This window comes from Diadema setosum, chromosome 9 (assembly GCF_964275005.1).
Source record: "Diadema setosum chromosome 9, eeDiaSeto1, whole genome shotgun sequence".
NCBI classification, from domain to species: domain Eukaryota; kingdom Metazoa; phylum Echinodermata; class Echinoidea; order Diadematoida; family Diadematidae; genus Diadema; species Diadema setosum.
In genome coordinates this window covers 21,325,669-21,343,334 of record NC_092693.1, presented here as the reverse complement: position 1 = coordinate 21,343,334, position 17,666 = coordinate 21,325,669, and the positions used below count along the sequence as shown (strand labels likewise).

Sequence of the window (17,666 nt, the reverse complement as noted above, 5' to 3'; positions counted from 1 at the left end):
ACACCAAGAAAAGGCCGGGCTCGGCCGCGGCCGAGCCGCGGCCGAGACCACCTCCAGAGCGAGGCCAAATGCGAGGCCAATTTTGGCCTCGCATTTGGCCTTTTGCGCGTTTACACTGAAGCGGGGCTGGACTCGGCCGCGGCCGAGCCGCGGCCGAGCCTCGCACTGTAAACGGGGTCTATAAGAACATACAACTCTTCTGTGTTAACCCGTTGGGGACGGGCTGATTTTGATACAACGCGCATTTCCAATAGACACCTGTCGGAGTATACTCGGGACTCGTCCGCAAGGGGTTAATGTTTCCATCATGTGTAAACTTAAAAATGAGAGCAAAACGATGTCATAGCAAGGCTATTCCCTGCAATTACCATCAGACCTGTTGCGCTTGGCCTTGCCAATGACACATACCTTGTTTTTGAGAAATTAGCATAAGAGTGAGGCACAATACAACCTCCACCTGCATCATTTTGGTCAGAGTAAAGTCCAACATATTTGAAAGAAGACATATAAATGATCTGTATACTACAATCTTTTTTTCAAACATTTTCCTCAATTCGTGCAGGGATGAAAAGCAGGAAAGGTATGTATAGCCAACAACTTCTGGAACATCAATCAAACTCTCACTACCCAATCATCGGTGGACTGACTACTATGTATGTGTGTGAGTTTTGTTTCTTTTTCTACACCGACTAAATGATCATGCCATGGTTGATTATCTACCTAAGGCTATGTGAGGCCACATATTAAGGAAGGACTGCATCCAAAGAACTTACAGCTGTGGCGTCAAGAACAGAAAATAGGGCGCAGACTGGCAAGATGGTGGAAGCCAAATTCACTGTTTTCCTGTTGGCACAAAATGTAAAAATAGAGAGATAAATAAAGCATTGGATTGATGGTATCAAAAAAAAAATCAAATACAACAGTACATTTGTCTAGTTCCTACATGATGATTGTCAGTCTGCATATCTAAAAATGAGATTACAGTGATCTTTGATGGATTTCCTGGCACTTAAAAATACAGGAGAAAAAAAAATCAATGATACAACAAGATCAATGCATATAATTATAAAGATATAAGCTCTTTACAAAATTTTACAATAAGAAGCTGAAACATCTATAGAATGAAATACTGCATTACATTTCTTACTGCACTGTTTTGTGTATGTGTGTGTGTGTGTGCGTGTATGTCTCAAGATGTTACAAATTAGGCAATAATGTCAAAGAAAATAAAATTGAACATGTTTTAAAGTGAGACATTTGACCCTGATCACAATGCAACAGCAAAAAGGATCAAAGTGATTTCTGTCTTTATAGAACTACTGAATAAAAACAGATAAGAGTCAAATATAAAATGTGACAAATTTTTACAGCTAGATACTCTTCCACCCATTACACATTATGCATTTGAGGTGGGGGGGGGGGGGGATACCAGAAAAAGAAATATGTATTCAAGCAAATGCTCGTGAACTTCGTTAGCAACCTTGCACAGCAATATCAATTATAGAATTAATTGCATTATAGACAGCTCCACTGGGCCTTCTGACTAGGCAAATTCCTTGTGGGCAGCTGACTCCCCATACCATGCACATACACCTCCCCTGGCTCAAATTTTCTTTTCTTGTCTGTCAGATCAAGGTAAAATCTGACCACGTCAACATATGAGTCATCATTCAATTTGACACTGCATGGTCACTTTCTATCTATTTTTATTCATCGAAGACGGACATTACACAGTAACCTTGGAGTGTCCATCTCTCTATAGAAACAGAAAGGTAATTTGCTGTTCATGGTGGCTGTTCTGAAAAGGTAAAATCAAGCAAATAGACTACCGGTAGTTCAAGTGTCGGTGAAATCAGTTATAAAGGGTAAGGTAGTTGGGAGTCCTTCAGTTTCACATCTCTTAATAAAATGTGGAGCTGTGTCCCAATTTGAATTACCTTATTATGCAAATTAGATGGTTGATTTCATCATAGAAATACAATATAGCTAATATATTTTTGTTGATACAACAACCCTTAAAAGGTCACTGTTGCTAATTCACTCCATATTTGGAATAATCTAATGTGAAGGATACAAATTTTTCTCTTGATTACAAACTCACAGAAGACAAATCTAGTGATAGATAGGTGGACACACAATACAACGTGCACGGTGATATATCATTAGATTGTATCTTATCATATATACCATACACTATATCATATTGCATTGTATTAATATTACTTTATACCATATTATTTGATATACTATATAAATATAAATTGATAGAATTCGGAGATACAGATGTATGGATAGTTAGAAATGTGTTCACGCAAAGGCAAATACTATAGCAGTCTTTAGAAAGCAGTCTAACCTTCACTTCTCCTCTGCTAAGCACGGAGGGCAACTTGGTCACCACCATGACCAGCCCCGTACAAGATGTATATCATGTATTAGTATACATCTTGATACTATTAAAACTTTGTATCAAGTTTCCTTGAACTTACAGGTCAGTGGTGAAAAGGTATGGAATGACGTCCTTCATACTGGAGTAGATAACAGCCAGGATGGTGGCAGATACGACTGGCGAAGAAAAACATAAGAGGGATATAAACAGACATGAATGAAAGAAGGAATACAACAAACACTAGGATAGGCAAATAATGGAAGACTTATTGGGAGTCCAGCGACAGAGAGAGAGTCACCAAAACTTGTGAAACTATTCTGTGCTTGGATTGACATTGAGTGAGAATTGACATAACTCTAGCGAGACACTAATCTGACAGCCATGTCCGTTGCACATGCTCACCGGTATTAGATGAGGTGATAATGATGTCATCATGTCACATTTGCACACAATCTTCGCTATGATTTTTCGTATTTGACATGAAATCAGAAAGACAAACTTGTATCCTTACAGGTATATTTTTAAGTTTTTGCATTATATGCAAATAAACTGAGATGATGATGTCATCAACTCTTAAAGGTGCATAGTCCCGGTAGTGTAGAGGGCGCTGTTGATGATACTGCCGATCACCGTTAGTATTGATACGAAGATTACAGAAATTGAGCTGTCATCAAGAGTAAAGTGCATAGGTGTTGCTAAGTAACATTGCCTTTGTTGTCTTCTCTGCGCATCACGCAGTCTGTAGTAATGCCACGTTGCGTGCATATGTGCTTTTATTATGACATCACAAAAGAAGTTTGCTAAAGTTGTCATCCCCCTCAGCCAAATCACGAGCCGAACTGCGATCGGACTTCTTCGGACTCGAGGAAGTGGGCCACAGCGTAAGCGCTAAAGAGGAGTCAATAGCGTAGGTCTCTATAGGAAACTTGCGCAGTGCGCCCGTGTACGCATTTGACTAAACCACCGGGATCATGTGCCTTTAAATGATCTACAACGCTAAGACAATGCAGCCTCACGGGTTGGACAACGGAAACATTTGTTGATGATACTGCTCCTTTCTTTTCTTTTCCAGTAAAATGAAGAACGAATTAATGCCACACAGGATCACTTACCCCCTAAGGAGAGAGATGCCATTGAGGCAATGTAGGCGGTGCGGGGCTGCCTCCCGCCCAAGCTGTTCCCCACCCTGATAGCTGCAGCGATGCCTATGCCATAGGGAAACTGTAAGTAAAGATGAGAGACAGCAGTACAGTATGGGTGTATGGGGGGGGGGGTGAGGGGGTTAGGAGGAAGGGGGGGGAGGGAAAGGGGGACGGGAAACAAGTAACACTAACTTAATGAGATGGGCTCCACCTAGAACAAGACAAGTTTGACTCAAGAAAAGTGAGGTCATGGAATAAGATCTCCTTAGGATGGACCTCGGATGGAATTCCTGCGCCAAAAGAGCATTAATCTGCTGGCACCATCTGTGGCTATTTCCCCCCACGATGTCTCTTGCGTTCTTTCTGCACGAACAGCTTCTACAAAAAGTTTGGCAAACACAGTGGAATGGTAACCTTCCTCATTCGCATGAGTGCAGCGGCAATAATAGTCTTTGTTTATTATGCCCAATTGTCTTCAATGTCTGTGGCTACATAAATTACCCATACGGAAAACAATAAACTTCTTTCAATTGTAAGCATTTCCTACTCTCATACCAACTGTATTCCTTGATGTGGAAATATGTAGCACAAGAAGACAATACGCAATCCCTTCCTTACTATCACTTTGTCAAACAAGCCAAAAAAAAATAAAGAACAAAGAACAAAATATGTGCAATCACTAAAGCAATCTTTTGCATTCATGTTTTTCTTTCAAAACCAGGCATTAACATGTCACAGTTGTTTGTGCTTTTGATTTTGGTACTGAATTGGTCATCAACTGCTACTTTGAATTAGACTTCAATATGCCATTGGTACGTAAGAACTTAATAACAAAAATACACACCAGGATCCTGTTGTATAAAAAGATGCAAACAAACCTACGTCAGAAATTCATACGAAAGTCAGGTGCCCAACACATCAGAATTGAGTATTCAGAGACATATGTTTCATCTACACTTTTATGCAACAGGGCCCTGGTCTGATGTTTCTATGACATAAAAATTTTGCCTTGAAAGACTTATACTATAATCAGTAGACAGACAAAACAGCAGGGATACTGGAGTGCATCATAGATAAGCAATAATGTATCTCTTCCCCTAAAACTTTCTCTTGATTCAGTTCCATGGAGAACTTGCAAGAAACTAAAGTGAGAACAAAGAGTGGCCTTTCTCGTCTATCATGGTGCTTTGATGTATCCATTTTCCATTTTTTTTGGGGCAAATTATTTGTATAGGGCCCCATTTCTCTCTCTCTCTCTTCTTTCAATCTTTAAAATAACAACAACAACATCCATTTTCCTCATTAGCCCTATCACTCCCCCCATCTCTTTAAATGGCTTTCCAACAGCCTTAAATGGGAAGCTTGCTGTACACGTGACTGCACCACACATTGCTATCAACAACAACAACAACAACAAAAAAGAAGACCTTCCGTCACTCAAGATTGCATAATAGATGGCTGTAGACAAGAAGTACAAATTGGCACACGATACTCTCTGATCTTGGCAGCATTTGCAAGAAGTAACTCCAGGAATGCGAAGAGGTAATTACAGGACATTTTCCTCACCATATATCCAGTTGTAGCCGTGTACATGATGACAGCGTGTGCTCCAATCTGCTCCTCTCCAAGTAATCCTTCCAACAACAACAAAAAAAAGTCAGGGCAAAAATGAATAGAATAAGAAAATCAAACAAGAGTAAGATATCTTTAGCATTTTAAAATTTCAATCAACCAATATTTACAATCTTATAATTCTGCAGAATCTGCAGACCTTTAATCATTTCTCATCTATCGTTCATATACCTTGTTCTAAAGTTTTTGATTTATATTTCTTACAAGCTGTTAACAACATGATTTATAGACTGTATATTTCATTGTTGTTGTTGTTGTTGTTGTTGTTGTTGTTGTTGTTGTTCTTGTTCTTGTTGGAGGATTTGGATGGAAATAAACACACAATTGAATTGAATTGAATTGAATTTGCACTGCCCAATATTTTATTGCTACTATTACCCGGGTGCAGTATGAGTTGTCACAGCTTTTGTCTGGCTTTGTTTCTCTTCAAGTCATTTCTGTTATTCGCAAGTCTTCTTTGTCTTTTCACACTTTGCAACTATAATTTCTCAATAAACTTCTGCAGGTTGCTGTCTCTGCTGTATTTAATTGTCTCCTCTCTTGTCTTGTCAGTCTCATCTCATTCCGTCCCATTGTCAAGGTCAGTTTCCTCTCTCCAGTGGGACTCCAAACCTATGTTTTGTACTGATTTGTTAGAATATGTGACCTACATTTTATCTCTAGACGAGTGTTTTGTTCAACAAGTCGAATGGAATGCTTGTCACCATCAAGCAATAGGACCGACGGTTCATTTATTTATTTTTAACCTAATAGCAAACTATCAAAGTAGTTAACCACTGTCTGTCAAATGCAATTCAATATTAAGTAATCCAGCTTGCATGTACAATTGTATTAGTTGTCACTATATGTCTCAGAGTCATCAGGTAAAACCCTCTTGTAAGTGTGCATTCATAAGCTATGAATCTCTTGGAAAAACCGTCTACCAGTGTTAGAATAAAAATCTCACACAGATGTGAACAAATTCTAAAACTACCGGTACTGCAATCAAAGAAAGCATTTTGAGGTTAATGAAGCATGGAATGTCACCATTTGCATGTAATTTGGTGTGTTTAAGGGACAGCCAACCCTCAGAAACAGACAATCAAACAAATATACTGTACAAACTGCAAACAGACAAGTATTCTACTTAATCTTTGGAACAGGTTGAAAGGTTGAAGCATTGACATCTCAAAAAGAGGCCATCCTATCTAGTTCTGGCAGTATGCGAATTAGTCTGTCTGGATCTCAAGGGGCCCAAATATGGTCAACAAACAACAACAAACAAACACACAAAGATGAAAAGAGGTGATGCAGCTGATGCTGCTACACCCCCATGAAAATGTACTGCTTACATCATTGTACTTAAACAATCCTGCAAGTCCTGCTAACATAATGTAGAAAAGGAAGATGGGGGAACTATTACCTATTAAATGATCATGCAAGTCCTGCTTACACATAAGATAAAGATGGGGGAACTATTACCGAATTGGTACCAACGAACTAAGTCTCAGAGTGCGCCTCACTATCAGTTTCAATCGTCTGGACACAGAGGTCAATATCCCACAAGCATGGGGGGGGGGGGTATCTAATTCTTCATTTCAGAAAATAATTTCCCGTGCTTTTTATTAAGATTACATAACACTGTCAATGGAAATCCCTACCCAAAGACTCAGGGTGACCTAACAAAGGTTGTTTCTCTATACACCGGCTCCAGTCTATTAATGTCAAAGCAGCCAAATGAGATAATTAGACCATTTGGATGATTGCTCAATGCTGACTTTTTTCTTTTTTTTTGAACAACAATGCCTGGAAGACTTTGTGGATAGAAATTAGGTGCTGTCAAACTAACTAGACTTTACTGTGTACAACTGAAAAAGCCTGAGGCAGTAAAAAAAAATAAATAAATAAAAAATAAAATGACAAGTTTTTTTTCTTTGTATTTTTTTTTTTAATGCTGATCAACTCTGACAATGAGACTACCTTGTTTTTTGTTGTTGTTTTCTTCTTCTTTCCTTACTTATCAACTCTGACAATGAGACCATTGCACATTACATCCATTGCAGCTTCTCTGGCACCATATAATCTAGTGTGCTTAACTAACGATACCATGGTTTTTTTTTTATTACTTTTGGGAAGGGCTGGTTCACACTGCTTGTACTGCTGTATCTCCAGCCAGATTTTTGCGAGGACGCAACCAGTAACTTTCTGTCAAACTACACCATCAAGGATATATCATGCTGTGATGATTAAGATGCAAATAATGGCATGATAAATCCAGATCCTATTCCCTTGTCAACTGCTTTAGTGTCAAATGCTATCACAGTGATACACTTTCATTTTTCAGGCAGCCAGGAATAGGACCATACAGTTTAAGCAGTCTCAAGTATATAATCTGATTAAAAGGGGATGAATCACCTTCTTAATCCTAAAAAAAAAGAAAAAAGAATGACTTTACAAGATAAGCTGGCTTGTACTAATGTACTTTGCAAGTTACATAAATAGAATCTTATTACCTCCGCCAAGGGAGGAGGTTATGTTTTCGTTACCGTTGGTTTGTTTGTTTGTTCGTTAGTTAGTTAGTTAGTTAGTTAGTTTGTCTGTGTGCAAAATAACTCAAAAAGTAGTTAACGGATTGGGATAAAACTTGTAGGAAAGGTTGAGAATGACACAAGAAACAAATGATTAACTTTTGGTAGTGATCCGAAAATTTTGGGGGAATTTATGAAGGATTTTTAATATTTTGGCAGGTAGGGTCAATGAACTTGGGAGTTCAGGCTGCGCGTATTTGAGGTTTGCATGCGCGCACTAAATTGCATGGTCTAGTTTCTGTTAGAGTGAGGCGCGCCGTGCAGCTGAGGGTTTATGACGTAACAACGGCTTCTATATTGGGAAATTGGGCGACTTTCAGCACACAATGCATGCTATAAGTACATATGTACATATGGGTGGAAATCACTGATATCTCTCATGGAAGAACAAGATTAGTGGTAGAAAATGAGCTGCATGCTTGGCGGAGGTCTGTGCTCTCAGAGTGCTTATTCTCTAGTTTCATCTTTAAATACATAGGAATTATAATATGTCATAGCATGCAATGCATTTGAAAAAAAGTGACTTACTTTTTCTAATATACAATACAGAGATATAAAGGATATGTAAAAATGTGTACATTACAATAATATGGCATTTTCATCTTTTTTTTATAGAAATTTGAGAATTTTTTTATAGAAATTTGAGAATTTGTTCATGGTATTTTCCTTTACCTTGATGTGATAATAGTACATCAAAATAGAGATCTCAGATGAAATGTGGAAAAACAAGCTATTCTCCTAATACACCCATCTTTATAACAAGAACTGTAAAAAAAAAGCAGCAATGACCACAAGTACAGTTGAGAAATTCTTGACATTACAACACCACAGGCAAGTTTTTGTGTACAAGCTGAACTCTTTGTTTCAACACACAAGTATCAAGGAAGAGCTTGCAAGCGAAAGTCTGTCCCTCACAATTTCTTCTCCAAGCCCAGGGTAGCAGACATACTCCATAGTGGCACTGGGAGGTATGGGTCATGGGTCAAGGGTCAAGGGTCAATGGTCATACCTGCCAGATAGAATCCCACATCAAAGCTCCACCACTCGAGGCAGACCATCAGGCAGCCGGCCATGCCCAGTCTCACTATGGGTGACCAATCGTCCAGACACTCCTTGGTCCAGCCTGCAGCACAATTAAGAGAGGAGAGGTGTACACGTGAAGATTAACCCTTTTACAGCTAAAACAAAGGACTGGGAAGGGCTCAAAAATTCACCTTCCACCGTTTGAAATTTGCTTGCAATGTATCGGAACCTTCCAAAAACTTGTCTGGCTGATGTGATTTGCTGAGATAAAGAGTTGTTTTGCAGTATTTTGAGATCACAAGTGTAAAATAATAACAGTGGTTGCTATACAGACTATTATTCCTGAAGTCCCGTTCAGTAGTGGGTATGAAGAATGGTACTAATATGTGGTGATCCATTTATGTCCACGCAGTGAATTGCTTGCAGACTCGTGCATGATAGATATCGCTGTGGCCTGATATTGTAATCGGTGTAATCAAATAGAAACGATCACATAGCAACCATGTAGCAGTAGTACTTCCGGCGAAGCTCTTTGGCTAATATTTTGCATTTTCACCATTATGTGATTGACATTGTATTATGACAGCGTTATTTAACACATTCTTTCAATAGGCATACATGTATGTGTACATTTCAGAGCAAAAATCAATAGTTCTGCATGGCATACTAGAACTATGTTTTAGCTTTAAGGACCAATATCAAAAGATACCACAGCCATCACACATGGGAGAGTGGTGTTTGGAAAAGATGGGTCCTAATGTCCTTCCTTACCTTTTTTGAGAGTGACCCCAAACTCTGTGTATGGTGACTAGTTCTGAATGCAGAATGCAACTTAATTTGATTTCCTCCAATGAGAGTAGACATAACCTGTCATTAGACCAGTAAACAGTAACCTATCCGTACATATAAACAAACTTTTTACAAACAGGTAAACACACAAACAAGCTATCAAACAAATGGGATGCAAAGAATGAGAATTCCTTATAGAGAGTGAGTCAGAGACAGAGGGGTGTCAAACAGATGGAATTCAATGGAGGGGGGGGGGGGAGAGGAGGGGAGGGACACCGAAAGGCCAATCAACTTGTTATTGCAGACTTCTCTATTCTGACCAACTCTCATTATTCCCTTTGCATTCGTCTATCCTGAGATCCACTGATCAATGGAATTACTAGCTGGTGCTCAATGGCAGCCCTTTCTTTGAGGCTAAACATTCACGGCACTCGAACTCATCAATGTATACACCATCTATTTATGATATGTCAGCAGAAAAAGAAAAGGCGATTTTTTTCAGGGATGCACATTCAGCTCAATCTGCTGTAATCAAAGGTCCCAAGAATGTTGTTTGCCAACATATGAAAGACAAGCCTTTCTTGGGGCAATTGCAGCCTGGTTAAAGTCCCGGCACAGAAGGCTATCTTGCTTTTGATATTAAAGAGCCGCAACCATGCTCCAATTCCCAACAGTATTCCACACTTTTGTTTGTTTGTTTGTAATTTTCCATCTCATGAAAGAGCGGTTTCGGCATTAGATGCCCCGTCGCAGGTTCAACGAATCAGAATTTGAAACAGGACTATCTGATAGATACAGATGCCACAAGCAACACAACATTTGGTAGGTTTCACAGAATTAAGTCATCACATAAAAGTCTTGACATGAATCTCAAAATGGTCAAGTCACTCAATTCACTGCATGTGAGACTTTCACGTCCATTTCATGCAGTCTCTCATAAGTGTGTCTTCTGAGAAAAACGTCTCTAATAAGACTTTCATGAAATGGACCCTTGGTTGCTAATCCACAAGTGTCTGGTTTACATGTACTTCAAAGCACACATGGCAAAAACTGAAGTATTCAAAACCATCCAGGAAAAAAAAGGGGGGGGGGGTAATATAGTCTTTTAGAATATCATTACAAAGTAGGAAAGAGACAGAAAGACAAAAAGACAGACAGAGACAGAGAGATGCAGAAAGAAAGTCTAAGTATATTGAGGAGTAGATTACGAAGTTAAAAATGAGACCTACTTGTAAATGATAAAATACAAAGTTGTGGGTATGTACAAAAATATGTGGCAGGACCAAAAAAAGAAAAAAAAAAGAAAGAAGACAGCAGACACATTAATCACTTTGCAGTTTGGTATCAACTCAAAGGCATGAACTCCTAATTTGTTCTCAATACATGTTCAGCAGTATATAAAAAAAAAAAAAAAAAAAAAAAAGGAGCAGGGGCAGATCCAGGAAAGGGGAGGCACCTTTACAAAATTAAAGGGGGAGCACACCCCCCATTTTTTCTTTTCATGTCTTTTGCTTTAACAAAAAAAAAAATAATAATAATAATAAAGAGGGGGTGCCTGTGCCCACTCTGGATCCGCCACTGAGGAGTATGGAGGTTTTTAGCTGAAAATTGAAAACTGTGAGATGTCCTTGCCAGTAAAAAGTCAACTCTGAGACACGCACACATTCTAATAAGAAACATCATTGCAGGGGTTGAGTAATATCCCTTCCCTGCAGTGTTACCTTGGTGGAATAATATAGGGCATAGCACCGTCTTTCTCAGCAAGGGTCTTCCTTCAATTCTAACCATGATATGATGTTACCATGGCAATGCACTTTCTGACACCCATTTCAATTTGTCTCGCACATTAATACATTATGGCCAATAAGTGTGCATAACTTCATATGAATTGCTCAAGTACAGGGGGGGAGGCTGTTTTTGCACAGACATTTCCGTGATTTGTCGGCCAGAATGTCTCGTTACCACTGCAACACACTTTCTGCCACTATCGTAGAATGTCTCAAACATCAAGACTTTACAACCATCATAATATGTGCCAAATTTCATCTGAAAAATGAGGAAACTGTTCGCTTGATATTAAGATGTATGGGAAAGAATGGCAGGACTTGATCGCCCAATGAATATTGTGTCTGTGCCCATGAGAGAAACGGTGCACAGTTCTACTTGAAGGCATACACCAAGAAGCTATTCATATTGACAGAGAATCCAGGTTCCTCTGGTTAATATTGTGAGAGCATACAATCTCAATGTCACGAACAGACACATCTGGAGCAGGAACTTTCCCCTTGCTCTCATGTGACAACACTCATAGATGGAAACTGGAAGATAATGTTTGTCAAACTGGCAAATTAAAACTTGTTCACATGACCTATTTTCCTTACAATATACGTTTGCCAGGCTCACAAACTAAAACCTATTATTAAAGCAGATAAGACTTTTCTTCTTTCACATATTAAAGCCATTTTCTGTGAAATGCTCTTACATCTACAGACTTCATACAGACTCCACTGCGTATCAAATACTGGGAAAATAGTCACTAGATGTCGAGTATACCACACAGAGTTATGATCCCATAGTTTACACTGCTGACATTTTTTTGTTTTTTTTAATCTATGTTCATCCCCAGCTGCCATCTCTATCAAACATTTACTCTGTATAGCATTTAAAACCTGATTGGGTTGATACATTCTGAGTGAAACTCAATCACCTCTCTAGAGGTGAACATCCAAGTGACATTTTGTGTTTGGTTACATGAGGATATGATAATGCACTAATGTTCCAATTATTTTTTATCACCTCTAAATCACAATTTTGTCATTTTAATTGTTTGCGCAAGACAGAAATGTATGTTATTTCAATTTGAGAGAGTTACATAAGGAACTAGACTCTTGACAAATATGTTCTTTAAAAACAAAACAATACATATACATATATATATATATATATATATATATATATATATATATACAATAAACTCTATTCAAGACAAATCTGTTGGGACTGAAAACAAAACTTCAACTTTGAGAAATTTCAACTAATGTAGGATACAAAACAAAAGAAAATTAAGGAATGGGACCGGGAAAAGATGTTTGACTTAGGCGATACTCGACTTATGCGACTTCAACCTGTGGAGAGTCTACTGTACATTTATATATCTTTCAATACCTGTCCAAGTGTCCTTGTAAAGCTTCTTCCAGAAGATGTAGATGGTGATCAGGAGGCTGAGAATGTAGTGAGATAACACCTGTGCAATCACAGCACCTCTGGGAGAAAAAAAAAAAAAAAAATAGAAAGAGACAGAGACAGAGATGGATACAAGTTAGCCACGATGTGTAATTGACCCAGACATACATATGCAACACGCTTCCAATACAAATCAAAAGAAACAGGGCAGTAAACACACATATCACCATAAAACCAAATCTGCAATGTGTATGTGTAGAATATAAATTCTAAATATATTCCACATAACCCTTAAACCAGAAATTTCTGCATGCATAAAACTTTCACGAGAAGACAGCAAAATTCAAGAAAAAGTGCTTGTCTACACATTGCATTTAATTGCCAGCGGGCAAGTTTCATGCAGCGAAAAAAGCCGTCGGCTCTAATTTGCAAAAGTTTCATGCCTGTGTTTCTGGTTTTATAGGAATATTTAAGACTACAAGGTTGTAGATGGTCAAATAGCATACTTCCCTGTCATTCTGTGTAATCAGCCTGTTTATTAATTTCCCATGGCCAACAACTGACATTCCTTGCTCCACCCTCTTACTCACTCATTACCACTTCTTGTGATAGCCATCATTTGTGGTCATTATCATTATCTCCATCCTCTCCATGCCAACATGTGCTATTATGTAACCACTTAAAGGGAAGATAAACCCCAAGAGCAATGTAGATTGAGTGAAAGCAGCAACATTAGTAGAACACATAAGTGAAAGTTTGAAGAAAATCGGACAATCGATGCAAAAGTTATGAATTTTTAAAGTTTTGGTGTTGGAACCGCTGGATGAGGAGACTACTAGAGGTTGTGACGTATGAGTGGACAACAATACCAAGAAAATATAAAGAAAATTCTACAAAAATCCATTTTTCATGAAAATTACAAATTCCATCAACTTGATATTGACATATGTTAAGGGTAGCAATTATTCCCCCTGCTTTCTGAAAGAGGTTGGTCCATTGCTCTTTCATGATTCTAGAAAAGTGAATTTTTGTTGAATTTCCTTTATATTTTCTTTGTATTGTTGTCCACTCATACGTCATATCCTCTAGTAGTCTCCTCATCCAGCGGTTCCAACACCAAAACTTTAAAGATTCATAACTTTTGCATCGATTGTCCGATTTTCCTCAAACTTTCACTGATGTGTTCTACTAATGTTGCTGCTTTCACTCAATCCACATTGCTCTTGGGGTTTATCTTCCCTTTAATGTACACTGGGGGGAATGATATACAAATAATACACATTAGTGAAGGCATTTGATAAGAATTACCCACTCAGGAAACCCTTGAAGCAGTCTAACACGCCCAATGCAATAGCCGATGGCATTTGGACTGTTTCGAAGTTATCAAGTGTGGATAGTGATACTGTTAAAAGCTCAAACAAAATTCTGTGTATTATCTGTTTTATAAACTGATTAAGCAGATCCTTGTTGTTTGGTGAATCACCCACATCTCAAAGTCCATAAGTTACTAGATCTCTATCTAATTCTCACTTAATAGCAGCATTAGTTCCACTTAACAGCACTTTCATTTCTTCGGTCAAAAGAATTTCAAAAATAGCCATTTTGAATTCTGTGACAGCCATTTTTGCAAGTGAATATTATAAATGATGAAATTGCACATCATCACCAATGCGATGGTGATCATCAAAGTGCTAATGATTGATCTTTATCAAAATTGAGTGCTGGATAAACTAAATGTCTGGTCACAAGTATGCTCTCATAACCAATCATTTGATTAGGATCTGCTTTATCATTTTGTAAATCATTTTGTAAATATGACTATAGAGGAAAATGAACATATTCTGTGTATAGCCTCCCAAGTAGAATACATCATACTATCAAGCCTTAATATCTTTGTGAGTTTGCAGCAGCAAGATACAGATGTACAAACTCACTGATGATCAAATATCTGACACAGTCTTGACCATAAACAGCAAACAATCACATCAGCCAAATAAATCTATATTGACAATGGCACTCTCTACCAAAAGTGACATTCTGGAGGTTTTTCTACCTTTCGCTCAACGATATCAGTCTCTCAAGCATGAACGATAGACATTTTGCTGCATGTCAGAGATATTTGTGCTACCTCAACCATACCAGGGTTTGATATCTGCTGTGTCAGCACAAAGCCAAAAGCTGTCAGATGACTGATCATCAAGTACACAATGTAACAAGACAATCCATTTCCTGTATTTTTCCCCCTTTTCATTGAAACACGAGATAATTACTAACGTAAATTTATCTGTCCATGAGCTCCTAACACATTCTGGGGGGATCTAACAACTGACAACCTGTTATGATCGAAATATCATATGTCCAGAACTGCTGACCTAGGTAGTTCATCATTTTGTTCATTATCACATTAGAAATTGGCAATAATCCATAAACACTTGTATGTATATGTTGATGATGGCTATGCATAGTAGAGCCATAAAATATTTTGTGGCTAGCATGAGGGACATTATTCAATGTCACTGTGACAGCAATCAAAATCTACAGAAAGTGTGGAAACACATGTGGGGTGTATGAACTCAATCTGTTAATTTGATGGAAGGACATTTTATTCAGCTGATACATTTCACAAGGAAAGTGACTGCATCTGAGTATGCAGCAAGCACAAAATATCCTTACATTTCAATTCTTTCTTCTTTCTTCAATTCTGCTTTTTCTTTTTGAATAATTCAATGATAGTCAAATGACATTCATGCATTCATTTTCATATTTCATGCTGCTGCTACCTTGAGTGTATTTTCATTCAACATGAATTACTCCAGGATGAAAGTCCTAAGTTAGTCTTTTGAAGTCTATTTAATCATTATTAATGGGGGGGGGGGGCACAGGGATTTAGGAGAGAAAAGGAAAAGTTAGGGGTTAAGACTACTACTCATACTACTCACACAAGCCCCAGCTTGCAAGGATATATCAGCACATAGTAGATGACGATGCTGATGAGGTTGGTGATGAAGGTTGTTATGACGACGGGCATCAGTGTGCTCTGGCACTGCAGGTACTTGATGAGGAGCATGGAGTAGTAGTCTGCCTAGGAGAATACACAGACAGAGAGAGAATGTAAACATTAAAACAGAGAATAGAGTGACTCACATTAATGTACACAGGCAACTGAGGGTGCGTTTATCTAAAAAAAAAAAAAAAGATCTAGGCAGAATCACAATCCTAAACACACTGAAGCATTTTCGGGCAATGGATATAGGCAACTGTGTTTTCAAATGCATTTAGAAACGCCATTCAAAGGGTGATTGAAATGTGTTTGAGAACAGGATCGCCTTTCTGCAAGTATATACATGCAATGCTGTTTGTAACGCATATACATCTCCGAGCTGCCAAGGTCAACTTCCAGCTGTTTCTGGTTGCAGAGAAAAATGTGCACCATTTGTGTTTTCTACCAGTTGTTTGGGTGTGAATGATGAAGGCATGTTCGGTGGTACGCAGTTCACCTATACTTCCTGGGTCGGACGCCGCAAAGCAGCTGTGCAGTGACAACACCTGAATCGCAATTGTATGATGGTTTGATAAATGCCACATCCTGAGGATCGTGGTTCAAATCCTGTTCGTAAATGCCAGTCAAAATGCATTTTGAAATGTGATTCTCTCTCTGAAGTTATATAAATGCAGCATGCAGTCTTGCGAACAAGCAAGACATAAGAAACAAGCAAAAGCACTTGGAAAATGACATAGGCCTACCTATGATCTGTTAAGAGCCAAAATGGCCTCACAAGAAAAGGACACTTTCTGTGCAGTTGACTGAAATAACCAGAGTAGATCACAATCAGAAAGTAACGATAGCTGCAGCTTCATTGAGTATAATATAAACCAAGAAAGTGGTAAAACTCTGGACCCATACATGACATAATGAAACAAATATCGCAGTCCAAACCAGTATGTAAGATAAATAGGTTGATGAAGACAAGATCTTCCCATCTCCCCCTGTACTTTATTTTACAAAATATATAATTTCTTTAATGAAAGAGGACATCTTGGACTTCGCTCTTTCAGAAAGCAGAGGAATGATATATTACCCTTTACATACATCAGTGACAAGTCAATGGAAGGTGTACTATTCATAAATTTTGTGGAATTCTCTTTTTATTGCCTTCATATCATTGTCCTGCACTACATGATGTCATGAGCTACTGACGTAGTCTTGTCATTCACTGAAACTTTTATTAGAAATTCATAACTTTTGAAGGGACTGTCTGATTTTCATCAAATGTCTGCACTGTTGTGTTCTTCTAATATTTCTGCAATCACCCACTCTCCTTTAAAGGGATCATATAGTTTTGGTTGAGACCTAATTTCAGGTTTCTAACATTTTTTTTTTGTGAGATAATGAGAAACCTCTTATGAATATGAAAGAGCATGTAATTCTATGAAGAATTCAATGTTTATTTGATTAAGATTGGTTTGACATGGGTGAGATATCCAAAAAAGAGTGATTCTAATAACGTGTGGGACCCACACTTTATTATGATTGCTTTGTTTTACTTTGTTTTTGAATGTTTCAGTCATTCCAAACCCGATTTTCGTCAAATAAACTTTGAATTCCTCTTAAAATGGTATGCTCTGTACTATATCATTTAGTGTTTTCTTGGTATCTCACAAAAAGTTAACAGCCCAATTCTCATCTCCACCAATACTGTACCAGTGCTGTACATTTGGGTTTCATTTCCCTTTAAAGGCAATTAAATGTTTTCGGTCCGTTTAGGTAAGTAAATATCCAGATATTCCTCAGATTTCATTGGAATCAGATTGTATTTGCTGGCACAATAGCCTGTGTCATATCAAGATTTCAACTTCAAGTTGCTTTTAGCAACAGGAAATTGAGGGGGAAAAAAGATGAAAGAAATGAGAATAAAGACCAATTTCTTTCATGAATGAGGATCT

General features: G+C 38.1%; 1 protein-coding gene across 1 annotated transcript in view; it reads right to left on the bottom strand.

Moving 5' to 3' along the window:
• Window positions 1-17,666, bottom strand: part of LOC140233140 (multidrug and toxin extrusion protein 1-like) — a 101,019-nt gene that overhangs the window by 4,763 nt on the left and 78,590 nt on the right. Inside the window, exons 7-13 of the mRNA XM_072313256.1 lie at window positions 15,662-15,804; window positions 12,705-12,802; window positions 8,737-8,850; window positions 5,095-5,162; window positions 3,499-3,607; window positions 2,487-2,562; window positions 774-843 (exon numbers count right to left, since the gene is read on the bottom strand). Coding sequence (XP_072169357.1) covers window positions 774-843; window positions 2,487-2,562; window positions 3,499-3,607; window positions 5,095-5,162; window positions 8,737-8,850; window positions 12,705-12,802; window positions 15,662-15,804 — 678 coding nt within the window. The remainder of the gene's footprint in view (window positions 1-773; window positions 844-2,486; window positions 2,563-3,498; window positions 3,608-5,094; window positions 5,163-8,736; window positions 8,851-12,704; window positions 12,803-15,661; window positions 15,805-17,666) is intronic.